We start from the raw sequence: 27,961 nt of genomic DNA on the forward strand, positions 1-27,961 counted from the left end.
AAATTACATTACTAATTACACATTAGAAATTCCTTTACAATCCTATTAATAATTTAATATATCTGAGTGGTATGAAGTGAATGTGTTGCTATAGAAGTGATTATAAAGAGTAAGTCAGAACACTAAAAGATCTTTGCATTCTTAAAATCATTTAATTTTTACCCTTTTTAGAAGAAGTGTTTTTGTTTTTTAAGATATATTTATTTTAGAGATAGAGCACCATACACATGAGTTTGGGGTGGGGCAGAGGGAGCAACCCTCAAGCAGACTCCCACTGAGCAGCGAGCCAAAGTGGGGTTCCATCTCCCGACTCATGAGATCATGACCTGAGCCGAAACCAAGAGTTGGTTGCTCAACCGACTGAGCCACCCAGGCGCTGGCTGTGATCCGTGGTTTTAATCTTTTTCTGGTCACCATCAGAAAATATCTTCACCAAGACATCACGTAGGATTTATGCTCCCCCTCCTCCTTTCCTATCCTGTTGTATAAGGATTAAGTTTAAAAGGAAGATACTTGTACATTAAATGATTTTAAAAGGTACAAATCAAGGGTGCCTGGGTGGCTCAGTCAGTTGGGCATCTGCCTTTGGCTCAGGTCATTATCTGGGGTGTTGGGATCGAGCCCTGCATGGGAATCCCTGCTCAGCGGGGAGTCTGCGTCTCCCTCTGCCTGCGCCCCCCCCCCCCGCCGACTTTTGCTCTCCCTCTCCCTCCCACCCAAATAAATAAATAAAATCTTTTAAAAAATAAAGGTACAAATCAAGTTTGCTAAGATTGGTGATCACAGTTAATCTTTTTTGAGAACATGGTTGGGGCTTCCTTTTGCTTACTTGACATGGGAAAAGCAATAACATTCATCTGAAGTGCAGCTGGACTTTGATGTCTAAAAATGCTAGAGCATAATTAATTTGCTTTTGATTTCTCACATTTGGGGTCCGCTTTTGGAAAAGCAGCTGTCAGTGTTTCAGCCACTTAAATGATAGCAATGATTTTAAGTATTGATCACTAACCCAACTGTTTGAAATTCAGTGTTATTACAGAGTCTCCTTCGTGGAGTATATTCAGAACTTATCCCACCTTTAATCCCTCCCATCCCCATATACATACATACATACATATACATACATATGTACTCACTCTGTACCACTAGTGTAGTCACAGATTATACAAGATTGACCTTCGGTGGTTATCTGTTGAAACAGAGCTTTTTTGTTGTTGTTATTTTGAGCATTATCTTAACTGTTGCTGGTTCAAGAGACTTATTACCAGTGAAAGGCTCTTTGATACAGAAATGTGATAACATGGGGCGCCTGGGTGGCACAGCGGTTAAGCGTCTGCCTTCGGCTCAGGGCGTGATCCCGGCGTTATGGGATCGAGCCCCACATCAGGCTCCTCTGCTATGAGCCTGCTTCTTCCTCTCCCACTCCCCCTGCTTGTGTTCCCTCTCTCGCTGGCTGTCCCTATCTCTGTCGAATAAATAAATAAAATCTTTAAAAAAAAAAAAAAAAAAGAAATGTGATAACATGGAGTTTAAGGGACAGTTTCTGGCAACTTTCTGGGTTTTTGTTTTTCAAGGAGAAGATGGTTGGTTTTTGGTTAGGAAATGATAATATTTTAGCTGCTTATCTGTGCTCTACAGCTGGTAGAGGAATGCACACGGATCATGAATTTGCATCTGGATCCCTCAAAACTCACCGACATTACTTAGTGTTTCCAGAAGAGGTAGAAAAGAAATGCAGAGTTGGTCCCTCTCTGTCTCTCATCATCTTGTTTAGAGATTTCACTGAACGAGGTCACTGACTCGATTTTATATTTACTTTTCTTTTTATCTTTTTCAAAGCATGGACCTAATAGGTAGGGGAGAAGAGTCACACTGAGGGCATTCGGCCATGTGAGAATATTACAGTTGACACAAGAATTGCAGCTCCCCTAAGGATAGGAAGTTTGTTTTGTATCATCCCCAGTGCCGAGAATTGTCCCTACCACTTCCAGATATTTGTCAAATAAATGAACCTCCACAGTGAACTTACCATGATGGGTGAATGCAGTCATGCTTTTTGAACTCTGTTTTTATTTTTATTTATGGTTGACTTCAACAGCAAAGGTTTTAGAAAACCTGAGGTTTATTTTATTTTATTTTATTTTATTTTATTTTATTCAAGGAATAAAACCAAGCCATAGTAGTTTTACTCAACTGATAAATGCTGGTGATTAAATCATCTCCCCACTATGGAATAATCCTGCCCAGCATGCCACGGAGTCCTAATTTGGGAAGGTCGTATCATCCATCAGATATCTGAAAAGTTACTAGGTATAAATGAGGAAGCATGCAGAAACTGTAAAAACTTGCCTAAGTAGTGGCAGTTGGAAAGCCACTTAAAATTTAACATCTCCGAGTTATTTTATATTGCCTCCATACTCAAATTTTGCTGTGAATCTTTCTAAATATGCAGTGCATGTGCAAGAAAAGGCATTTCTTTCACATACAGTGAAAATAAAAGATTCCTTTAAAATTATTTAGTGTTGCCTTCTTAAAGTTTTGAAGTCTTAATTACCCTGCATTTGAAAGTGAGACAGGACTATGTAAAACAGCCCATTGTTTTTTTTAAAGTTAAAATGTACACTAGCCAAAAAAAAGTGCTTCTTTAGCCACCTTGCCTACCCTCCCCCACCCAGCATTTTAAGATGCCTGGCCTGAGTCTCTTAGTTTTCCTCATGAGTTGATTCAGTCTGATTAGTTTTTGTAGTTTGAATTCTTTTATTATATAAATGGCCCAAATTGGTGTGCCTCTTTGCCCTGTTGAAGCCGATATTGTCCGTCTGTCCGTCCGTCCTTCCTTCCTTCCTTCCTTCCTTCCTTCCTTCCTTCCTTCCTTCCTTCCCCCTTTAAAAAAAAAAGATTTTATTTATTTATTTGAGCGAGAGGGAGCAGGGGGAGGGACAGAAGGAGAGAGAGAGGGATAAGCAGACCCCCTGCTGAGCTGGGAGCCGGATGCGGGGATGCGGGGTTCGATCCCTGGACCCCGGGATCATGACCTGAGCCGAAGGCAGATGCTTAACCGACTGAGCCATCCAGGTGCCCTGATGTGGTACTTCTTTAAATATATTCAGTTTATATTCAGGGTTATCCAAACCTAACTGTTCTAACTCTGTGAGGTATGTGTATACATGACTATATCATGGGACACCTGCTGCCATCATTGGCAGGTAGCTTATGGCACCAGAGAGCTTCTTTCAGATTCACCTCTGCATGGCCTTTATCTGGCAAATAGTCCTAAGAGGCGTGGGCAGTTTTTTTGTTGTTGTTGGCAGTGTTTCACAGTGACATACTTGTTCCCAACCAAGTAGTTGTTTGATTGTGGTTATTGGGAAGAAGAGTCATTGCCAGCATTGAAGCAGACCTGCCTGAACCTTTTTGTTGAAACTGCCTGTTGTTTGGTCCATCTCTTGAAACTTTACACCCTGTGGAAACTTACACAAACATTTCTGTATTGACGGACTTCTCATATGTTTGACAGAATAAGTTATCAAGTAATTTAAAACAAGTCAAATGATTTTTATAGTAGATACAGTGATTTCCTAAATTACATTTAGCACCTTGAATTAAATTAATTCATTATTACCCCTAGACTTGACCTGTCTCTTGAATTTAATCCCCCACCTGCTGGATATACATCTACTTGACACTCCTTCCTTGGAACTACCTTTCATTTCTTTCTTTCTTTTTTTTTTTTCTTAAGTTTATTTTTAAATAATCTCTATACCCAGTGTGGGGCTCAAACTCATGACCCCGGGATCAAGAGTTGCCTGTTCTTCTGATCAGCTGAGCCAGCTAGGCATCCCACCTTTCATTTTGTAATGATACTTTTTTCCTCTCACCGCAGGCCTTAACATTTTGGAGTTAATCTTTGGCAACTTGCTCTGCCTCTTTTTTCCCCATTTCTAATCAATTACTAAGCTCAGGAAAATTAATGCTTTTACTCACTTTGATGTCTTCCTTTGCATTTTCGCTACAGTTGAGATATTAGGCTGTTAGCAGTTCATATCTGAGCTACTAGTCTACGGACATCCTAAGTCAGTTTCCCCCTCCAGACTATTCTACTTGCTGCTTGTTACTGCCTAACACCACCACTTTTGTGTTACTATTTTCCTACTTACACAGCTCTTGATTTCATGCCATTAAATTAAATCTGACTCCTTAGCCTGGCATTTAAGGCCCACAGTTGTGTCCTGCCTTTCTAGTCTTCTCTTCTTGAACTCTCTCTCGATATTCTGACCTCTGTTTCTCAAAAATGTTATGTTTTCTTCCTATTGTGATATTAATAGCCATTCTCTCTTGAATTATCCCTGTACTTTTTTTTCTCTTTTTTTTTTTAGATCCCATCCAGTCTGTAACCCAGTTGAAATTCTTCATCTGCTGTGAAGTCTCCCTACACTGTCCCTCCGCTGAATTCTGAGAACATGCATGTCATTGGACAGTTAACCTTGTAGTACTGACACTTGCTGAGTTACAATCAGCTATGTTTCATCGCTTTTTGTTTGTAATACTTTTTAAGTGAAATGTGTCTTCACATACATTATTTAATCTGTTTTGTTTTAAGTCAAAGACAAAGAGACCAAGCATCTTTTCTTTTTAACAAACGATTCTTTATTATCCTAAAGTAAAAATCATAGATAGTGGGCGCCTGGGTGGCTCAGTTGGTTAAGTGTCTGCCTTTGGCTCAGGTCATGATCCCAGGGTCCTGGCATCAAGTCCTGCATTAGGCGCCTTTCTTCTCCCTCTGCCTTTTCCCTCTCCTCTCTCTATCTCTCTTAAATAAATAAATAAAATCTTAAAAAAATCATAGTATAATGTACCTACTGATATAACTTAAAAGGAAAAATTATAATATGTATTTTAGTATTCAAGTGCTTATCAAAAATTACACTCTAGTAAGAAAAGGTCCTGCAGATTTACAGACTTCCAACTTTTCTTCTGTATTGTGTTGTACCTTTTAAAACAATAAGACTAAACTTGATACTTAATATGGTTTGTACCTCAAGTTGTAAATTATGAATAGCTTTATTTCCCATATAGTATGTGGTTAATATGGCCTCTAAGTTACAAAATTTAAAAGTTACGGGAGACAAAAAATTCTACTTGTAAAATGGTTAAAACACTTTATTATTGCATATTTAGCCTCTCTTTTATGGTACTTGCTCAGTTAAAAATTTTTTTCTGGAAATTATGGATGTAATGTGCTATGTTGACTGATTCCTTAATTTTAGGATTTTAATATTTTATACAGTTTTATTTATGTGACTTCATGTCATGTATCAGCCCAAAAGAATGAGTTGTCTGCACATACTGAGAGAAATCATTACAAAGGCCTCAGCTCATAGGGGCACCTGGGTGGCTTAGTCGGTGCTCAGCGGGGAGTCTGCTTGAGATTCTCCCTCTCTCTCTCCCTCTGCCCTTCCCCCTGCTTGCTCATGCTCTTTCTCTCTCTCTCTCAAATAAATCTTAAAAAAAAAAAAAAATCAATTAGGTCTTTTATCTCTGTGAAGGTCAGATTGTTGCCTCGTTGTGACAAGAATTATTTGTGTTTAGATCATACTCCTTCCGCCCTGAATTTTTTCTTACACATAAAAGATTCCTTGGTAGAAGCCAGTTCTGTGTACGAAACACCTTACATTACCAACTCTAAGTCAAGCTCTCTGATCTTTGTTCTTTAAAGTACTGGTTCATGTAGTGGCAGAGGTTTAGCTGAGAAGCCACCAGAAATGATGATTGACTGAGAAAAACCCTTAAGTAGGAGTATCTTAGGTTCCTGGAAAGTTCTGTAGTTTCTAAAGGCATGATGATGCCTGACTGGACTAATTTTGGGCAATTAAACATTCTAAAATCTGTTGACTAAATAGTCAACATTGTAATGATTTAAAAAATAATATATTGTCACAGCATTCTAACTTGTAGAGAAAAGTCTTGTGGGGAGATCTAAGTGGCTTAACTTGATTCTTAGGATATTTGTAAAACTACTGGTTTTTCTTTTGCAGATTGACTTGTGAAACCTTCTAATAGAGAAAGTTCTTGGGACAAACTTCACTTGGTAAGTTTGTTGTACCTCTTCCACCACTTTTGCTGTTTTGAGCAGCAGAAACTAATTTACAGATAAATTGTGTGTGGGGGGGTCTGTTTGTCCATGTGCATAATTACTTAGATGAGCTCTTACATGTTCACTTCAATGTTAAATCTCTAAGTATGATTTTTTTTTCACTAGGGTTCAAGGCAGATTATTTTTTCCATATATAATTTACCATAATATAGTATACTGTACTTGGAAACTTGTATTTGAGACTAAATGAGTTGTAGCCCTAATATTTTGTTTAGAATAGACGGTTCTTAACAACATGGAATTCTTTTAAATTAAAACTTGATTCTTGTTTTGAGTTTTCTTAACTTGTTACATACCTATATAAAAAGGCCTCATTACTAGACTTAGTGGTACTAATGTGTAAGTAGAAAAGAAGTTCTAAAAAATTTAATCCTGTCCCCAATGTGGTTATTAATCCCTGTTCTTCTTTTTACAGACTTGTGCGTATCTATGACCGTTTAGTCTTCATTACTGCCTCCTGTTTCTGCCATCTGTTTAATTTAGGAAATCATAATCTAATTTTATTGAAAAGAGAAGTTGTTGCTTTAGTTTTAACTTTCTAGATCCACATCCGTACCTTGTTCTGCAACCATTAGCTTTACATTGCCTCCAGAATAAGGACCAAGCTCATTAGCATGGCATTTTAGGCTCTTGACGAGTGGGCTTAAACACATCCCCTGCACCTAGTCACCCATTTCCCCCATACACCTGGGGCACCTTTTGCTATAGCCACATTGACCTACTTTCCCTCGAGTACTCTCCAGTATAGTTGGTTTTTTTTTTGTGTGTGTGTGTGTTTTTTTTTTTTGTTTTGTTTTTTTGGGGGGGGTCTCGTTCTTTGCTTGTGCAATTCCTGTTCCCTCTGTCTCAGTAGCTCAGAATCTGACCAGCTCAACTATTAAAAAGCTCAGTTGTTCCAGAGAGCCTTCTTTGAGTGCCCAGACCAGAAGCTGCTTCTGTCTTTTGCATCCTCATGGAGTTCTATTTCTGTATCTCTTTCCACCTTCTGCCTTATTAGTTATCTGTTTGTTGTCCCCATGAGAGTATGAACACCTTGAATGCAAAAACTATGCTCATATTTGAATTTTCAATTCACACAGACATTTCCAGAGTCCTGGGATGATAGTATTTCTAACTATAATTTGATTTTAAGTAGGATTTTTGTTTTTGGTGGGTGTGGGTATGTGTTTGGTAAGAAAAAGGGGAAATAGGTTTTGTGCCATCTGTTTAATTTAGGAAATTATCGTCTAATTTTTAATTTAGTAGGGATTAGTTATAATCTTGTTGATTCAGGGTACTGTTTTTTTCCTTCTTTCTGTATAATGAAACATTTATATGATATATATAATCTGTGACCTTATAGTCTGAGTTGCTCAGTATCTTATGTGGTTGAGTTATTGTAAATATATATACAGAATATATATATATATATATACATATATATATATATAGTGAGTGTAAATTTTAGTTATTGAGAAAGAAATTGGGTAATTTCTCCTTCACAGGTGCCTGAAAGATGAGCTGCCATGTTCACTAGGAAGATTAAATGGTGTTTTACTTTTGTAAAGATTTCTTAGAAGTTGCATCTATTGGGTGGTTCTGATGATGGAGCCCAGGGAAACCTGCAGATCCTAGCTCTCAAATTCTCACGCATATATTAAGAAAAGAGCAGTCATTTGATTTTGATGCTTAAAATAAGAATCTTATCCTTCATTTGGCCCAGTGGGTCCATATTAGACCTTTAAAGAAGGAAATGTAATCCTAATGTATTACGTGGCTCTTCAGGTTTAATTTTTACATTGGCATAGTAATGTAAGTGTTCATTGATTTTTAACTTTAGAATCATTATTGACTTGAGAGTTAAGGCACCTAAGACCTGTATTTGGAAAACAATGAATTAAAGTGTTACTTTTTTTTTTTTTTTTTTAAGATTTTTAAAATGTATTTATTCATGAGAGACACACACACACAGAAAGAGAGAGGCAGAGGGAGAAGCTGGCTTCCTGTGGAGCAGGTAGCCTGACACAGGGCCTGATTCTAGGACCCTGGGATCACAACCCAAGCAGAAGGCAGATGCCCAACTGACTGAGCCACCCAGGTGCCCCTAAAGTGTTACATTTTTAAAAAATACTACATTCTTAAGAAACCTGGTCTAGGTTTAGAGGGAAAGATGTGAGATTATTAAATTAATCTTGATGCCAGGAAACATTATTTGAATTAGCATAATATGGGTCCTAGATTAAAAGAGACTCAAGGGATAGATAGGACAACTAGATTGATCCTAGACTGGATCCTTTGTTAAGGGAAAAAATTAATGTGAAGGATAAAATTGGTTAAGTTGACCAAATTGGAATATAGAAGGTAGATTAATGTACTATATCAGTGTTAAATTTTCTAAGTTTTGAAACTAATACTGTGATTATTAGGAAGTATATACTAAAGTAATGAGTACAGAGACATGGTGTATACAACTCTCATTTTTTAAAAAGATTTATTTTAGGGAGAGCAAGAGAGAAGGGTGGGAGGGGCAGAGAGAGAGAGGGAGAGAGAGTCTTAAGCAGATTCCGCGCTAAGCATGGAGCCCAGTGCGGGGCTCAGTCTCACGACCCTGAGATCAGGACCTGAGCTAAAACCAAGAGTCAGATGCTTAACTGACTGCACCACCAAGCACCACCACAGCTCTCAATTAAATGGTTCAGAAATGGGGTGCCTGGGTGGCTTAGGTGGTTAAGTGTCTGTGTTCAGCTCAGGTCATGACCTCAGGATGTTGGGATCAAGCCCCGCATCGGGCTCTCTGCTCATCGAGGAGTCTCCTGCTCCCTCTCCCTCTGCCCCTCTCTCCACTTATGCTCTGTCTCTCTCTCTCAAATAAAAAAAATAAAATCCTTAAAAAAAAAAGTTCAGAAGTAAGTGTGTGTGTGTGTGTGTGTGTGTGTGTGTATGTATGTATGTTTAAAAAAAAGGACAGTGGTGGGGACTGTCCTATCCAAGTTCTTTGTATGTAATGGAATATCTTAGTTAATGATTTAAAAGGTGCTTATTTCTATATGTCAATAACTAAACTAAGCACACCATATGCATTATCCTTTACCCCTCACAATTATTTCATGCAGTTTTTAATTTTTATTTATAGATGAAGAAACAGGCTTGGAAAGGTTAGTATGACTTGCTCTCAAGGTCACAGAGTTAGTAATATGGCAGACTCAGAACTCGTATGTCATCTGCCTATAGAGCCATTGCTCTATACCTCTTATTGTTTTTTTAAATTTAATTTATTTTAGAGAGGAAGAATGAGAGAGTGGGAGTTGGAGGAGGGGCAGAGGGAGAGAATCCTCAAGCAGACTTCCTGCCAAGCACAGAACCCAACACAGTGCTTGATCCCAGGACCCTGAGGTCATGACCTGAGCCAAAATCAAGAGTCTGATGCTTAACCGACTGAGCCACCCAGGCGCCCCTACATTTCTTACTGTTTTTTTGATTGAGGTGTTATCTTCACACTCTGCCTTAGATTAAGTGAAAACCTTTTATGTAATATTATTCTGAGTTTCTTTTTTAAAAAACTTCTTTGTAAAAGTTTATTTTCCTAATTACAAATGTAAAATAATTGAAAGTGTAAAAACTGAAAATCCTCACTCCCACTTCTCTTTCTTAGAGGGGTAACCATTGATAAAATTTCCTGTGTCATTTTTCTGTGTATGTACAAACATGATTCAGAATTAATACAAATAATGCTTATGTGTATTTTTAATTTACCTTTTAAATTACAGAACATTGACACTTCTACCAAGTTGCAATAGAAATTAGTCTTTAGAGACCATATTATAGGTGCTTAGAAAGCTTATTGCTGCTGAATTAGTCCCGTAACTTTTTTGCTGTAAGATTATATTTTTAGTGTTTTATGAAGAGTTTGATTATATGCACACTCTTTACAGTTTTAAAAATTCTTTTTATTTTTTTTTTAAAAGATTTTATTTTTAAGTACTCTCTACACCCAGTGTGGGGCTTAAACCCACAACCCTGAGATAAGAGTTGCACGCTCCATCGACTGAGCCAGTCAGGCACCCCTAACTACATTTTTTTAAAAATTGAACTATAATTCATATCACATGAAACTTGAATTTTAAAGTTTATAGTTCAGGGGTTTTTAGAATGTATAAAATGTTGTGCTAAACACATTTTTATCACCCCACAGAGATACCCTGTATCCATGAGCAGTTACTCCCTATTCCATCCTCATCCTAATCCCTGATAACCACTAATCTACTTTCTGTCTTTATGGATTTACCTGTTCTGGACGTTTCATATAAATGGTAGTATGTAATAATGAGTTTTTTTGCCTGGCTTTTTTCACTTAGTATAATAGTCTCACAGTTTGTTCACATTGTATCATGTATCAGTATTTCAGTCTTTTTTATTATGTGACTTTTCAGATGAGCATAGAATATTGGGGCAGTAAGGCAGTGTTTTTCATATTTTGCTTACTAAGCCAGTTTGGTTCTCACAGATAGGGAGATCCATTTTGAATTTATAGATTAGCACAGAAACATCCTATAATATTACAGGAATATTGTTTTTGCATTTGCAGGTTGGTTTTAATCTTTATTTTATCCAAAGTTTATAACATTTTTCATTTTACTATCAACATTAGGAACATGAGTTTTTGCTACGTTTTTGCTCAAATAGGTTAGGACCATGAGGATTTTCACAAAGGCATTATGGAGTTTGGATTTAACTAGTGGGAATTGGCTGGGTGATATTTAACTTGTTCTTGGGTGACTCTGTTCAGGTCTGCAGGTCCGTGTATGTGTAGTTCTTTAATTAGAATATGGCCTAGTAGGGGGAAAATTGCCAATTTTGTCCTTTTTTTTTTTTTTCTTTTCTTTTTAAAGATCCAGGTGTAAAGGAAAGAAAAGCCTTGCCAGACACTGAAGAAGGGACGGGGATTTCTCCTCCTAATCTGGGCCTCCTGTCATGGTAAGTAACTTGAAGAAGTAACAAGAAAATTGGAATTGAACTCTATCCTGAAATTAAGTGAACACTGGTAGGTCCATACATTTTTGTTTTTGTAAATCGTTTTACTTTTCTTTTCCTGAACTCTCTTGTTGTTACCTTTCTTTTATTGTTTATTTAGTAATAATGGAGTATTTTAGTGTTTTAGAATAGTTTATTTAATCCTGTGAATTAATATATTGTCTGTTACTTTTCAGTCAGGTAATAAATGGAATCAAGACTAAAATTCATGGTTCTTGGATTCTAGGTTTCTTAATCCTTTTCTAGGAAGCAAGATGTAGTGAAAACCGTGTGTGTGTGTGTGTGTGTGTTTGGTGTGTGCGTAGAAGAACTATGATATGGTCATACACATATTCTTTATGAATTCACCTTTCTGGATAGAAGTAAATCCCTGCCTTTCCCTTTCTGTCTTTTTAAGACAGTATTTTTTATCCCAAAGAAGGTGAAGCAGCTTTGCACACCCCTGCCTACATCTTTGACTAAAAAGAGCATATAATGGCCATTTCAGTGACTTGTGGGCCTTTTAGGCCTCAGTCCAAGCAGAGAAGATGGAGCAATGAGCCAACCACATTTCTATCAATCCTGAGCATATGTAAACAGTGCTTCAAGGCTTAAAAAAGAAATGGTGCTCTGTAATATTGTCCTGCTTCTACCTTGTTATGTTTCCTAGATCCAAACTCTGTTTCATGCTGGCGCACAAAGAAGGAATTGAAAAGGCCATGTTAATTTCAAGCTTCATTAGGGACATGGGTGGAAAATGCTTTTGAAAATTAAAAACAAACTAAAACACAACAGAAAAACTAGTTGTGCAGAAATGTCATATTAAAAGAAGGAGAAAGGTAACTGCTTTCATTTTGAAGCTGGGCCAGTTTTTTCTTAGTTTGTGGGTATAACAACTTTTTGATATATCCTATATCCAAACACTGATGAACTTTTAATATTATTTCTCTAGACTACATTTTATTTTATTGGTTTTCCCACAGAGTTTTTAATGAATTGAAAAAGTGTTTGCCTAATATTTATATTGTATGTATGCCAATGCTAATGAATAACAAATGACAGTCTTATAAAAGCAGCTCTGTTCTGCACTGAGGGGCTGTCCTTTATTGTATACCATGTAGCTAGCAACAGTGTGGTCCTCGTCCTGGTGCTGGGGTCTCTGTTGGTGCCCTGCGGATAGTCTTCTGGTGCAGTCTGGAGAAGCTTTTGTGTGCTGTAGTTGGGGAGCAGTATGGCCATGTGTCTTTTTTTTTTTTTTTTTAATTTCTCATAAAGTAACATTATAACAGGTTTTTACAAATACTCATTGATAATTCTACCACCCATGATTGTATTCCTTTCTACCTAGCTCATGTCTACATACATATTTTTTATGTATTTGGAATTAAAGAAAAATTAAATTTCTATTTTGCTTATTTCACTAAAGGAATTAAACATTTTCCCATGTTGATTCATTGGATTCCTAATGTTCATTTTGCTAGCTGTATAACATTTTGCAATTTGTTGAACCATTGATTTAATTAATATCAATTAATTGATACATTGTTTCAGCATTTAGGTCATATATGCTTAATCGTTATTTTTTGTGTAGTGCATTCAGGAGTACTGAATTTTTTTTTTAAAGATTTTATTTATTTATTTGACAGCATAAGCGGGGGGGTGGGGCAGCAGGGAGAGGGAGAAGCAGGCGCCCTGCTGAGCAAGGAGCCCGATGCAGGGCTCGATCCCCAGACCCAGGGATCATGACCTGAGCCAAAGGCAGACACTTAATTGACTGATCCACCCAGGTGCCCCGAATTTTCTTTTTTAAAATGTGTACGTCTGTACTGATTTGAGTAACATCCTCTCTCTCATGCTTGTAAAGATTCTTAAATGAGATTGAAGTCTTTTTGGGAAGTTAAGCATTAGAATATGTTTTCATGGTTTATTATGGAAAATCTCAAGCTTGTACAAAGAGAATAGTACAGTGAACCATTGTATGATCAATCCACTGCAGTAATTATTAATTCATGGCCATACTTGTTCTTCTGACTTCCTCACTGTCGACTCTTGCATTATTTTGAAACAAATCCCAAGCATTTTATCAAGAGAAATTTGTATTTTTGATGGCCTTCAATACCAGTCTTAAGAATAATGACTGGAATTGACATTGAGACGGATATTTTCATTTTTACATTTTGTCCAATATTTCTACACATACTTTATTCTCAGCAGTAGATTTTTTTTTTTTAATCCTGGAACATTGTATATGAACTTAGTTAATAGGCATTTTGACTTGTTGGCAGTCTCTGCTTCCTGTGTTCTTTAAATATTTATTTGTAAGTTGATTTCCCCTCTAAGGCATGGATTACCTCTCTTACCTGCAAAAGCCAATAGCAGAAACTGGCCTGGAACTGTGGTGACTAATCCCTTTTCAAGATTTTGTAGGTAGCCCCACCAACATTATGGAACTGGTAGAGACTAAGAAGTGCCAGATTCCGCAATGCCTGGTGTTGCTCAGCAATACCAGGAAATCGACCATGTGGAATACATGCTCGCTAGTACTAATAAATTACTACCTGTAGCCTGGGAGAAATTTTGCAAGCCTCTTATGAGGCCAAGACTTGCCAGTCTGTTTCTTCCTTCCCTTTGTCTCCTTCCAGCTCCTTGCTCTATCAGCCATCTCAATTTGACCTTTTTTACCCATGAAACTTAAAAACTATAATAAATTAGGCAGTTAATTCAACTTACGTGTTAGCTAGATAATGTTTTTTTGAAACACCATTCTTTTAGGATGTCAGTAGCTTGTCCTAATGTTAATTTAAATCCTTGGTGATTAAATACATATTTATGTACAAGGGGGAAATAAGCTCTTAAAACCTTATAGGTAATGTGAATTGAGATAGTCTTTTAAAAAGAGCACTTATTTTATTTGACTGTGAAAAATTACTTGATGATCTTGTCTTGCTGACTTAATTCTCTGTTCTCTCATGTTCAAAATCATTCATTCCATTTTCAGTTTTCACTGGCTATATACATTTGGTTATATACATTGGCATGGATTAGCACCCAAGTGAATGTGCTGGAAAGAATAGATTCATAATGGCTTCTCATTTTTGGTTTTGTTTTTAGCTTGCTACATTATTTTAATTCTGTGCTATCTAAAGGTCAGTAAAAAACTAGGTCCGGTAATCACTTGAAGAAATGAGTGCCTCTGTAAAATGATCTTGAAGAGAATAAAAGTTTAGGCCTATATATTTGTGTGAGTTAAAAAGTTAATGTGATGCTGGGGAGGCATGTTTACAGTGTGCTTTTATGTAATAATTTTTTTAAGATATATTTATTAGAGAGAGAGGGAGCTGGGGGAGAGGGAGAGAATCTCAAACAGGCTCCCCGCTGAGTGCAGAGCCCCACGTAGGGCTTGATCTCACGACCCCCTAGATCACAACCTGAGCCAAAATCAAGAATCAAACGCTTAACCGACCTAGATACCCAGGTGCCCCTTTTATGTAATAATTTTTAAAAGCATTCCCCCCATAGTGTTTCCTACCTCTCCCCTATTGATTTCTGAGAAAAATCTTTCTAAATTCAAGATTCCTCATATCTTTTCTTAGTTCTAAGTGTAAATACTCAGTGTTCTTTGAGTCAAGAGCTTCCTCTTAAGAATGGAAGTAGAATTGGTTAAAAAGACAAAAGGTAACATAGAAAAATAAGTTTCTTTCAAATATGACTATGTCCCTTGTTATTCCTTCACCCAGTCATTGACCTCGGAGGAAATGACTGAAGAGGGATAAAATGGAACAGATTGACACAGATCTCTTCATATAACAAGTTATTTTGGGATTTATGGGAGTGGAGCCTTTTTACAAACCTTTGTACAAACCTTTGTACACCCCAAGTAATTATGTTTTTAGAGGCTCTAAGCAACATGATATCAACCTTACTGAAATATACTGCCTTAATTAGACTTTTTTTTTTTTGCTGTAAGAAACTGAATAGATTTTTATACTTTTGCTTTTATAATTACTTATCAGCCGTAATTTCTTAATTCATCATGGTGAATACCTCACAGCCTTAGGGATGTGACTCTATTAAACACATGATTTGTTTTCAAACATAGCAAGACTTTATTTAATGATTGAAGTTTCGTAAATTTTTTTTGGATTTCATGAACCACTTATAAAGTTGTTACAGTTTTATTTTTAGAACTTGAAGTCAGTAATTTCTGTGTTTTAAATATCAAACCTTTAAAAGGCTGGTAAAACCTTTAAAAGCCTCAAAATAAAGTGGCTCCTTAGAGGGGATGGAATGGGCCCAGTCAGCTAGCAGCCAAGAGACTGATTTTATGGTGGTAATGGGTGAGGGATTGCTATTCAATTTCTCTATGACTCTTCTTGTCACAGATTAGTGCTGGCAGAATGGTTTTAGAGAAAGTGTGACTTCAGATGAGACCAGTTGCATGGTATTTAGTGTTGCAGTGTAGTAGATAGAGCAACATTTCTCCAACTCTTTGCTTCGAGGAACCCTTCTTACATTCTAACTTATTGAGGACCCCAGAGAGATTTTGTTTATATGGGGTATGTCTGTCTATATACTTTATTAGAAGTTAAATCTGGGGTTTAAAATTGAGAAGTCTTTTAAGTGTTCTTATGTTCGTTTAAAAATAACAGTAACTGGGGTGCCTGGTGGGCTCATTCAGTAGAGCGTGCAACTCTTGATCTTGGGGTTGTGAGTTTGAGCCCCATGTTGGGTGTAGAGATTACTTAAAAATAAAATCTTAAAAAAAATAATAACCAACTAAATGTTAGCATAAATAACATTTTTGATAAAAATAACTTTTTTCTGACTCAGAAATAATGTAAACAGTGGCATTATTTTAAAATTTTTATAGATCTCTAATGTTTTGCTTAATAGATGATAGCTAGATCCTCATATCTACTTCTGCATTTAATTTGTTAAAATATGTTGTTGAAAAAAATGTTGAAATATATGAAGTAAATCTAGCTTCACACAGATATGTAGTTAGAAAAATATTTTAATAGTTTTTCCAACTGGAGAATATTGTATATAATCTTCTGTTATACCTAAACAAGGAATATTTGTTTTGTTTTGTTTTGACAAGTAATATTTCTGTAAAGGTTAGTTGTAATGTGGAATCTGAAACCATATCAGTGAACTTATTATATTGTTACATTTTTTTAAAGATTTATTTATTTTAGATGGGAGGGGCAGTGGGAGAGGGAGAGAGTGTCCTAAGTGGACTCTGCGCTGAGTGCGGAGCTGGACATGGGGCTTGATCTCACGACCCTGAGATCATGACCTAAGCTTAAATCAAGAGTCAGACACTTAACTTACCGCACCACCTGGGCACCCCAATGTATTCTATTACATTTAAAGCCATTGGTCTGTCTTGCACTTTAAATGGATCTTTTATCCATGCATGATTTTGTAACATTATACATTTGTCATTTTGAAAATAATTGTTCATTCACTGAATAATGCAGATCTTCCAAATATAGACATATTTCTCTATATAAGTTCTTTTATTTTTTATTAAGTAGGCTCCACACCCAGCATGGAGCCCAGTGTGGGGCTTTGAACTCACGATCCCGAGATAAGACCTGAGCTGAGATCAAGAGTTGGGTGCTTAACTGACTGACCCACCCAGGTGCCCAAAAATCACATTTGGGGGGTGCCTGGGTGGCTCAGTCAGTTAAGCATCTGCCTTCAGCTTGGGTCATGATGCCAGGATCCTGACATTGAGTTCCGCATTGGGCTTCTTGCTCAGTGGGAGCCTGCTTCTCCCTCTGCCTGCATTTCCCCCTGCTTGTGCACGGGTGCGCTCACTCTCTCTCTCTTTGACAAATAAATAAATGAAATCTTTAAAAAAAGTAAAAATAAAAATCACATTTGGTACTATCACCTCTGATTTCATCAGAAAAGTCTGCTTAAGTATTGGGAATCTGTGAAGTTCTTCATTTTAGCAGATGATGGGTTTTCCAAGATTCGAATTTTCACATAAAAGCTTTATCATTAGCAATTAATAATGTCATTTGGAGGGAAAAAATCTGCCAGCTTAAGTTTGAATTATAGTTTGTCAGTTCTTTCAATTAGAATGGTATTTAATGAAAAAAACTGGTTAGTTCAGCTGGTAACTAAAACAGCTGCACAGATGCTTTACCTTGAGACAACCGTAATACATCAGTATGTGGCAGAGGTGTTATTTCCTGTATAAAAAAAGACTTACTGAAGGGTCAAGATTTTAAAAAATTTTATCATTTCCCCCCTGCTTTATCAAGGACATCCTAAGTGAAATTGGTGTCATAGCTTATACTAAGGTGCCAATACTTTTATCAGTTTTTGTACTGTTAGTACAAATGTCCATACAGTGAAAAAAGGCAGATAATGTCTTAGTACTAATGTGGAGATGTTTCTGACCACATAGAGCCCCTGGAAGGATCTCAGAATCTGTAGACCTCACTTTGAGAGCCACAGTGTTATTGTTTTATGATTAAGGTTGCTATTAGGTAAAACTGTAAGTGGGTTTTATAGCTAGGATATATATAGGTAGGATGTTATTTATAGGTAGGATTTATCTTTTCCTTTGAGGAGATTTAAAGAATTTCTGGAATTGTGTTAAGCAGGACATGTAGGTAGAACTGTCCACTAACTAGTGTTTATAATTCTGATTGCTGTCAGAGGAACATGATATTTTGCTCTTGTAAAATGAGCTGTATAAAACAGATTCTATAATAATTTACAGTTAGGCTTTCCAGTAGATTTCTTTTCTCCTGTCTACCTAAACCATAAAAATTCATAATATAAAAGACTACTTTTTTATACACATTATATTTCAATTCAAGTGCCATTTAGAGTAGAATTTTGCTTTTTTTGAAATTGTCTTAGTAGAAATCTGTTTTGTAATATAAGGCAGATTAAACTAGGGACAGTGGTTCACACGTTTTCAGTTTTTGAAGGATTCAGTTTCTAAACTTAAATTTTTTTTTTAAAGATTTTATTTATTTGTCAGAACGAGTACAAGCAGGGGAGCAGCAGGCAGAGGGAGAAGCAGACTCTCTGCTGAGCAGGGAGCCCAATGTGGGACTCGATCCCGGGACCCTGGGATCATGACCTGAGCCAAAGGCAGACGCTTAACTGACTGAGCCACCCAGGCATCCCCTAAACTTAAATTTTTAAAGAAACCTTTCCGTTATGGAAATCTTACATCTAACCAAAGTAGACACGATGGTTTAGTGAACCCCTGCTTTTCCCAGTTTTCTCAGTTATCCCTCATGGATAATACTGTTTCATTTGTTTCCCACTCACTCCCTTCTTACTCTTCCCCTTCCAATTACTTTGAAGCAAATTGTAGACCTCACATCATTTCATTCTTAAGTAATTCAGGATATAGCTTTCAGAAATAAGAATTTAAGGTTATAACTTAAAGAGAAAAAATTATCTTGGTTTCTCTTACAGTGTACTAATAACTTATTTGTGCTTTTAGTAAAAATGTTCTTAGCATCCATGTATTTTCTGATTAGAGACACCTAATATATTGGATGGAACACTTGGGGGATGAATATTTTTTCCTTGAGCTTCCTGCCTGTTCACCTTGCTAATTGGACTCAGTTGTGATCATGCTACTAGACATGGCAGAAAAATAAAACATGGATGGCTGAGAGCTTTGAAATTATTTAAAGGTTTTGGATTTTTTCAGGATGAAGAGACTCGGCACAGTCTTGAGTGTATCCAGGCCAATCAGATCTTTCCCAGGAAGCAGCTGATTCGGGAGGATGAGAATCTTCAGGTAATTACAGGCCATTTTGATTATAAAATAAGTATTTAGCATCATAGTAACAATGTAGCAGAGCTAATGGATTGAAGTAATGCACTGTGTAATTTTGTTTTTCCCAAAACCATACACATAGTAGAAATGCAAGCTGGAAAACAGCTCTTCTTTTTAGAAAGATTTATTTCCTGAGAATTCATTATTTGAGGTGATGATCTCTGTCAGTAGTCTAGAATTTGAATAAGCAGGTATATTTGAATTATGTTGATATAAGTCATTCTCTTTAGGTCCCTTATTTATTTACTGTATTTTGAGTGACAGGTATTTTGAGTGACAGCCTGTGCTTGAAGACTTTGCTTTACTGCTTTAGAACTCTGAAAGGTTTCTTCTTCGTTTTGAAGGTTCCTTTTCTTGAACTTCATGGAGAAAGCACAGAGTATGTGGGCCGTGCTGAGGATGCCATCATTGCCCTTTCTAATTATAGACTTCACATCAAGTTCAAGGAGTCTCTTGTTAATGTAAGTGATTACCAACTGTTCTCCCACTAAAGTAGATGGAAAAAGGAAGTAAAAAAACAACAACTTGTTAATGTTCTCAAAGAGAGGAGTGTTATACAGAGTTGGGTATGACAACATTGTATGCTCTGCTTTTCTCTCACTTAATTTAGCACTTAGGGGACACTAGGTTAGCAAGCAACTCTTATGCTTGATTTAAAATGATAAACGTAGTTGTAGCTGAATTGTCCATTGTTTAGTAACACCAAACGATTTGTACTAGGTAATGGTGTATCATTAAGCTTTATAAGGGTACAAAGGCTGTATAGGCTTTTATTCTTCAGTCTTCAGTACTTATCAACTGCCTCAGTTGAGATAATTTCTGGGACCTTAATGTCAAATGATGAGATGTACTTTGAGCTTCATTATAGGATGAAGTTAATGCTAATGGCTTCTTAGTGGAACAAGCATGGATGTTAAATACAATGTTTATTTGCATAATGGACTGTATTACTGAAGAAAAGGGAGGCTCCCAGTTCCCAAGAGTGCATTTACCCTTTTCAGTTATGAGGGTATTCTCAGTGAACTGGTTCTTCAATGCACTGCCATCATTAGTAGTATTCAATGAATGTGCCTTTCACCACAAAGATACAGAAGTTCATGTACTTCACCAAATGAATACCTTCTTCCTTTTTCCATTGCTAGTATTGTGACTTTCTTTCTGCACTTTGATTCTAGCACTGAGAAATGTATTAAGACGTTTTATAAAAGTTCAGGACTCACCTTTCGTTCAGACTTCACGTTGTGTGTTTTGGGGTTCATTTTGGGATTCTTTGAAATCTGTCACTTAAGTTCATTTTACTCAGTGGTCCAGAAGTTATCCAACTTCTTTGTCAAATTCTTTTGTTTGTCAAAATGCTGCCATTTGTTTGTAATTGGTATTCATTATTTATGTAGTGTTTATTATTATTCTTTGTAGTTAAGCTTTTATATCCAGGAGCCGTTGTGGCCTGAATTCCTACTGGCATCTAGATTTGGGCTATGATCCTAGCTATTACTGTCCGTCAGTTAAAAAAACACATTGGATTCATCAAGGAAAGAGGCATGCTGTGCATTCATACCATATAGCACTGTGTTCAGAAGGGTCCATTTGATACTGGGTGGTCATGATAGGAGGGAACGGGATAAAAACTCCTATAAAATCCTGGCAACAAATCCCGGCAGCCAGAAACCGCCTCCCAGCCACTGTGGAAGTAAGGACAGTAATAATTAGAATTGCCCTGTTTAATTTTGTGTTTAAATTCCGTTTATATGGTTGGAGTTAATGAAATTGTAATGAAGTTGCTTAGGGGGATGATATAGTTTCATGTTATTGTATTTTTCCATATTTTCCCCTATTTCCCAACTTATTGCCTTAGAGCCAGGTATTTCAGAGGCTATTTTTAGATCTCTTTGGGAATAGGGTCTCTTGGAGAGAAAGCATGGATTTGATCATGTCATTTACCAGCGTAAGGCTGTTCGTGTTTCTGTAGTACTTCTAAGATAAAATTACTTAGCATGGTATTAGGCTAAGTGTGTGATCCTTGGTCGTCAGTTTCTCTCTTTCCCCCCTTCTCCCCTTTGTATTATTAGTAAAACTTCCCTCCTTGACGTATTAAGCAACACCTCACACCTTTGAATTCTCTCTCTTCTCTCCTGCCTGGAGAATTTCTCTTCATCTGTCAAAACCCAGTTTAGGTGATAACTTCTGTGAAGCCTTTCTCCATTCCCTCCCTGACAGTTTGTTACCCTTGCCTCTGGCTTCTCAGTATCTCAAACATGCTTTTACAACATTTATGAGGTGTGTTGTAATTTTTTGGTTATTCATCTTTGTATCTTCAGACTTAGCATGTTTCCTGGTGCCATGGTATTCAGTAAATAAATATTAAGTGAATTGAAGTTGATATGAGTTTGTAATGGATATTAGACCATTTTAAAACCCCTTTTGGGTTTAAAGCTCATTTAAAAACAAATTTCTGTGTGACTAGGACTGTGTCATCATTGTATCTAACAGTAGCTGTATGAGTAGGCTGTTTACTGGAATTGTTGATCCCCCATTGTGATTGAGGTACAGTGCTTAAGAAAACTTACCACTGTTCTTACTTTTGACCCATTTCCTCACCTAAAAATGTTTTCTCAGCATAATAACCCTCTAAGGCATAGAGCCTGCATGTCATGTAAAAGTCCCAAGATAATGGCTTTGCACTCAAATGATTGTGCAAAAGTATTTTGGCATTGCAGTGACTTTAAACATTTCAAATAGAGACTAGGATATCTCCATACAAATAATCACATCACAGTTAGTTCTAAGGTTTCTAAACCTGTGGTTACTCCACAAAATGTGGCTCTTCCTGCAGTAGGTCCTGGGTGGAAACCAGAGAGTTGGTGGTATTGCTCCTCCTTTCCTTTTTCCTTTTTTTCTTTTCCTTTCCCTTTTCCTTTTTCCCTTTTCCCCCTTCCCTTTTCCCTTTCCTTTTCTTTCCTTCTCTCAGCAGATAAGTATTTCAGTAAAATATGTGAGATCCAGGGACTCCCTTTTAAAGGTTATAATATCTAAATCAAACACATTTTAACCATCAAAGTCCAAATGTGTCAGTATGTACTGTGGCATGCCCTGGTTTGCATCATTTTGTATGCTTTTAAATCAACACACTTAGCACTTTAGAAAGTGACTTACCATCAAGTTTCAGATAGCTACCTGATATCATATATTCTCTCTTAATTTTACAGCACACTGAGTCAAACATGCCTATAGATTTAGATACCATTTAGATATCATTACTTTAAACATATTCACTGGGTATCAGGTTTCCAAGTCCTAGAATAAAGAATGTCTGTAGGAGAGTTCATTTGTAGCATTTAAGGTATGAATTGCTCCCATTCTGTGCTTTTCCCAAACTGTATTTTTACATATGTACAGGTGTATTTCTTTGCTCAGCTCGTTTATAAACAAGTAAGTGTTCAAGTGGAATTCATGAAAATTTAAAACAATTTTTGTTGTATTATTCAATAGACTGCCTCTCAATCTGCTGCTTCTGAAATCCCAGTAAGTAGCATGAGAATACTAGGTGGTTTTTGCACCTGTGCTTTGGAACAAGTTGGTTTTGACTGTCAGATGCTCACCTTGCAAAGCAGCAGAATTTGTCCTCTCTGCATGAGTCCCTTCCCTTTTACTAGGCAAAGTGCTAGTGGTACAGTATGCTGAGAACAATTTGTGGAGTGAGGAAAAAGCCCCACTTTATACATAAACAGGTGGAATTGTGATCTTCAAAAAATGTAAAGTGAATTTCAACTAGGAATAATTTGTAAAATCAGCATTAGTATTTAAAAGGACGTTAGAGCTTCTGATTCCAGGCTGGTCTATTAATGCTTTTTAGGAAAAATGTGCAAGTGTAGCAGCTGCAAACACTTTCCTTAGCATTTTTTCACATTTTTTTTCATTGTCTGACTGTAGTACAGCAAAATTCTTTATTCCCCAAGCATCAGAAGGAGGTTATTGTTAACCCTTCATGCACATTGGCCACAGTATTCATATGCCAGCAGAGGTCTCTGAATCAGTGCTGGCAGAGCAGCTTGTAAATATAAAAGGTGAGCAGTAAAGAGTTTGTATCTTTAACCTGTGACAGTCTTCTTCTGACTGGTTTTTATATAATAAGACTTAGAGCCCAGATATTCCACAGCTTATTACAGATTTTAGGTTTAGAGTCATTATTTTCACTCTGTTACTGCCATTTTTAATTCAAATGTATGTACAGAATTAATACTTTCCATTCAGGCTATAAAAAGAGCATTGTTTATAAAAGGTAGAAATATCCCACTTTTAAATTCTGGTGCTTAAAAATACCGCATACGTGCATGTGCGTGCGCGCGCGCACACACACACCAAGAAAGAATTAAATTCTATGATGACATAGAATTCCGTCTGGAGTGAGACGGTACTATGGATCTTTAATACTGTGCATGTCTATTAGAATTTTTAACCCCTGCTCTTCTGCTTTTTTGGATTGATGCTCTTAACAAATTTTGGTGTCCGTGATGTAACTGTTGGCCTTCTGAGGAATTAACAACACTGAGTGTGTTTGATGCATTCTTTTGAGCATGAGTTTGGTGGAGATTATAAGAGGAAAATCACTGTAAAGGAAGATAGAATTATCTGGCAAGAAGAAGGTAGAGGAGAAAGCAAAAAGAAAATGAGTTGCTACAAAACACTGGATCACTGGGTTAGGGAGGATTTGAATGTGACTTTAGATTTCTTCCTACTCTTCCATGGATAGAACTGCCCATAAGGAATCTGGTTTAAATTCTATTTTTTCCTTAAAGGTCCCTGGGGGCGAGGCCACTTAGTTCTGAGAGAAACACTAAAGTAGAGCTCATGCAGAAAGGAAGGACAATCTTAGACGAAGAAAGAAAGGTGTACCATTATAATGGAAGGAGCCTGGGCTAGAAGACAGACATGGATTCTGGTCCTGTCTTTGCTGCTAGCTTATAGCGTAGAAGCTTAACCTCCCTGGGCTCTAAAATGGCCTGGATTAGTGGTATAGATTGAAGACAATCTGTAATTGTTTGCTAATGGGGTTGAATATGGAGTTTGCCTGGTTACAGAAATGGTAAGAGATCCTTTTGATGTGTGAGGAAAATTGAAAAACCAAAAGCAATGGAGCAGGCCTCAAAAAAAAGTAAAGAAACTTAGTGTGTTTTGGTTGGGTGTGTAAGAGGAAAAGAAGGCCCGTTCTGCCTTTTTGGAAGAGGAGGCAGTCTGTGGAGGGAACACTGAAGGAGACATTGGGGTAGAAAGGAGAAGAAAAAAGGGAGTTCATTTGATGTATAAAATCAGGTATTTCTCTCTTATATTTCTCTCTCTTTTATTGCTGCATATTAAACCCCCGCACGCGACAGGCTGCATGAGCATCAAAGTATGCTGCTTTCCGCATCTATGACCTGATTACACATGGTTCTTCCTGGTGACTTGCAAGTAGTATCTGCATAGTAGCATCCGGTATTTTTATCCTTCTTCCTTAAATTTGTGATGTTAAAATGTGTAAGAATTTGCATATCGAATGCATTTTAGGTAGCAAATATTTTGCATGCTCTGAGGTGTTTGTTATTCTGGAAGTCTGGACACAGGCACTTGGGGTCTGATCCAACAGTAGGGAATGTAAAGCTTATCTGTTCTTTGTAGCACGGTAGCACAGGCTCGTTCACTCCCTCCAGCAGCTGCTAATAGCATTAGTTGGTTTTCAGATTTTGTAGTTAAAAAGAAGGTGATTGAAGGGGACCTGGGATGCAGGTGACTTCTGAGGTGACTTCTCTGTGTGGTTTTGTAAAGCTCCTCTCATTCCACTCCAGACTCTTCCTATTCCCTCTGCCTGGGACTTCCTGTGTTGTGACCATTTGATGTTCAGAAAACGTATAGGAACATTGGAACCTGGTCCAAGGAAGTCAGGAAGCAGGCAGACTTTTAGTTGGTAAAATTTTAGAAAATTGAAATTAGAATTCAGGCCTCTTAATTGCCATTCTTGCAGCCATTTTTGGGAATGAAGGGGGAAGGGAAAGCGGGGGGGGGGTACATCGAAAAAAAAAAAAAACAAAAAAAAAACAAATGCAATATGAGAGTCTGTTATAGGGCACCCAAAGGACTGGCCTGCAGACAAACCAGTGTCATCTTCCAGTCTCCATCTTTTTTTTTTTTTTTTTTTTAAGATTTTATTTATTTATTTGAGAGAGAGAAAGTGACAGCGTGCATGTGCGTGCACAGACTTGGGGAAAAGGACAGGGAGAAGCAGACTTCCCGTTGAGCAGGGAGTCTGACTTAGGGCGCCATCCCAGGACCCTGGGATTATGACCTGAGCCGAATACAGATGCTTAACAGACTGAGCCACCCGGGTGCCCCCATCTCCATCTTTTTAATCTGCTGTTTTTCCTTTACAATTTATCCCTACCCATTGATCTATATTGTTTTTTTCCTTCTGAGATGTAGAGGTCTTGGAAGAATTTTTAGCTGCATCAGCTGAAGTTTCTCACAGCACTTTTTGGTTAAGGACTTAAAAAGCCAAAGTTCCTTTTTTCTCAGAACACAAGATTTCTTCACTTAACTCCCAGTCCTATTAGAAGTATAACAGAATTTTGTAGATCATAGACTTAGAACTAAGCAAGAAGACTCTGGTCCTGAGTTAGAAACTCCCAGGCATTATCTATATAGTATTATTTTACTTGCTTCTCTTGTTTAATCCCTGCCGTGGTTTCTGTTTCTTGTCCCAGACATCCAGCACTGGGCTTCTTTTTGATTTCTCACATCACTGTTCTGAGAATTCTCTGCTGACTCTGGCAACTGCATGGTGGGGCAGGGTTTTCAGGAAGCCTGTTTCTGAAAGTGGCTCAGCTAATATGATGGCCACCGTGTGCAGGCAGCACTCTCTTGTTACTGTGTTGGAGACGGCCCACCTCTTCTCATGCTAAATATGAATTATTGAATGCTGCTTGGAATTCCCAGAGCTACATTTTACCTGGGCATGATATAGTATAACAGACAGTAGTCTACCCCTTCTCTAAGTCAGGTTCTCTTGAGAAGTTTTGGAAATTGCTTTTTGAAACCAAAGGTTGAGTCAAGGTGAATTGAGCCAAGAGGGGGAGGATTCTTATGTCATCTGGAAGATTTGTCACCTGTTCAGATGCTTTCCCTATCTGCCTCCCTTCCCTTCTCCCAGCCGTCTCCACTGTTGTCCTTACTTCTGTGTTCAGTAGAGTCTGCTTACCAGATTGGCAGGGAGAGAACCATTCCAGCTTATTTGTGCCTCAAGCCCCACTTGGCAAACAGGGATCCTCCTGGTCTTTTGAAGCAAATTAGACCAGCTAGTTTTAGGACCTTTGACCACTGTGTGGCCTTCTCCCTTCTCTTTGATAGTTTATGGGTCTGTTCTGCTGAGCACAGAGCATGACAAAGCAGGCACGTCTTTTCTGTGCAGCTTGTGGGCAGTTTAGATCTCCAGTCTTTTTCAGGATGTTCCCGTGCTGACACAAAGCCACAAGCCCACTTTGTCATTTGGGGCAAATAAGTGTAGTCCTACAGTCACCTTGATCTGCACTTCTTCTCTGTAAACAAGACAAGATTACCATTCTGGTTCCCTTCAGCTCCTTTGTCATTGCAAATCACAGCTAGCTGTAGTGTATAAAGTAGTACTTGGAGAGACTGTGAGTTTGATACTTGAGAGATGACATATTTCCCTGTTCTTTCAGAGGTGGTGCCTCCTCTTCATTCCTTGTCTTCATGCTCAGACATGACTTGAGGCTGTTGATTTAGAGGGAAAGGAAGAGAAACCCTAATTCACTCAGTAGTAAATCACTTGTATGCTATTGATTCAGATAAATTCACAGTTCTGTTTCCTGCTTTTCCATGTAGAGCTTTTGAATCTTTCTTGTTGGGCTCATTGAGGGAACTGCAGGATCAATGCCTTCTTGACTAAGAGGACTTCATCTTTTTTAATTGCAGGTTCCATTACAGCTTATAGAAAGTGTTGAATGCCGGGATATATTTCAGCTTCATTTGACTTGCAAAGACTGCAAAGTTATCAGGTACGTGATGCGTTTATGCTGCTGTTTGTGTGGAAGATACATTTTTTTTTTTTTTTAAATGAAGGGAAAAATGAAGGGGGAGAAAATAGAGGGGGAGATGAACCATGAGAGACTATAGACTCCAGGAAACAAACAGAGGTTTTTAGAGGGGGAGGGGGATGGGGGGGATGGGTTAGCCCAGTGATGGGTAGTAAGGAGGGCACATATTGCATGGAGCACTGGGTGTTATACGCAAACAATGAATCATGGAACACTACGTCAAAAACTAATGATGTACTGTATGGTGACTAATGTAACATAATAAAACATAAGTAAATAAAAAATAATAATGGATCCATGGTTTGGTAACAGAAAAACAGCTTTCGAGGGTCAGCCTTGTTAGGAATATTTTTTGAGTAGTTAGTGCCTGAAATACTTCATCTTTAGGCTACTTCGCTATTCGGAAAGTGGTTTTTAAGTTTTTTACTTGGAAGTAATTTCAAATTTACCGAAAAAAGGTCAAGAATTAAAATATTACAGGGGCGCCTGGGTGGCACAGCGGTTAAGCGTCTGCCTTCGGCTCAGGGTGTGATCTCGGCGTTACGGGACACCAATATTTTTTTTTTTTTTTTTTAGATTTTTTATTTATTTATTCGACAGAGATAGAGACAGCCAGTAAGAGAGGGAACACAAGCAGGGGGAGTGGGAGAGGAAGAAGCAGGCTCATAGCGGAGGAGCCTGATGTGGGGCTCGATCCCGTAACGCCGGGATCACGCCCTGAGCCGAAGGCAGACGCCCAACCGCTGTGCCACCCAGGTGCCCAGAACACCAATATTGTTAACATTTTTTACCCCATTTGCTTTACTGGTTGCAGGGTGTGTGTGTGTGTGTGTGTGTGTGTGTGTGTGTGTGTGTGTGAGAGATTGATTCTTTTTCTGAACAATTTGAAAGTAAGTTACATGATCCTGG

General features: G+C 37.7%; 1 protein-coding gene across 8 annotated transcripts in view; it reads left to right on the top strand.

Annotated features, from left to right (window-relative positions):
• Positions 1–27,961, top strand: part of MTMR3 (myotubularin related protein 3) — a 137,016-nt gene that overhangs the window by 74,087 nt on the left and 34,968 nt on the right. For all 8 annotated transcript variants that reach the window (XM_040619725.1, XM_040619724.1, XM_040619727.1 and 5 more), the window contains 5 exons: positions 6,036–6,088; positions 11,023–11,107; positions 18,840–18,929; positions 19,313–19,429; positions 26,931–27,013. In XM_040619725.1, coding sequence (XP_040475659.1) covers positions 11,105–11,107; positions 18,840–18,929; positions 19,313–19,429; positions 26,931–27,013 — 293 coding nt within the window. In that variant the 5' untranslated portion in view covers positions 6,036–6,088; positions 11,023–11,104. The remainder of the gene's footprint in view (positions 1–6,035; positions 6,089–11,022; positions 11,108–18,839; positions 18,930–19,312; positions 19,430–26,930; positions 27,014–27,961) is intronic.

This window comes from Ursus maritimus, unplaced genomic scaffold (assembly GCF_017311325.1).
Source record: "Ursus maritimus isolate PB19 unplaced genomic scaffold, ASM1731132v1 scaffold_33, whole genome shotgun sequence".
NCBI classification, from domain to species: domain Eukaryota; kingdom Metazoa; phylum Chordata; class Mammalia; order Carnivora; family Ursidae; genus Ursus; species Ursus maritimus.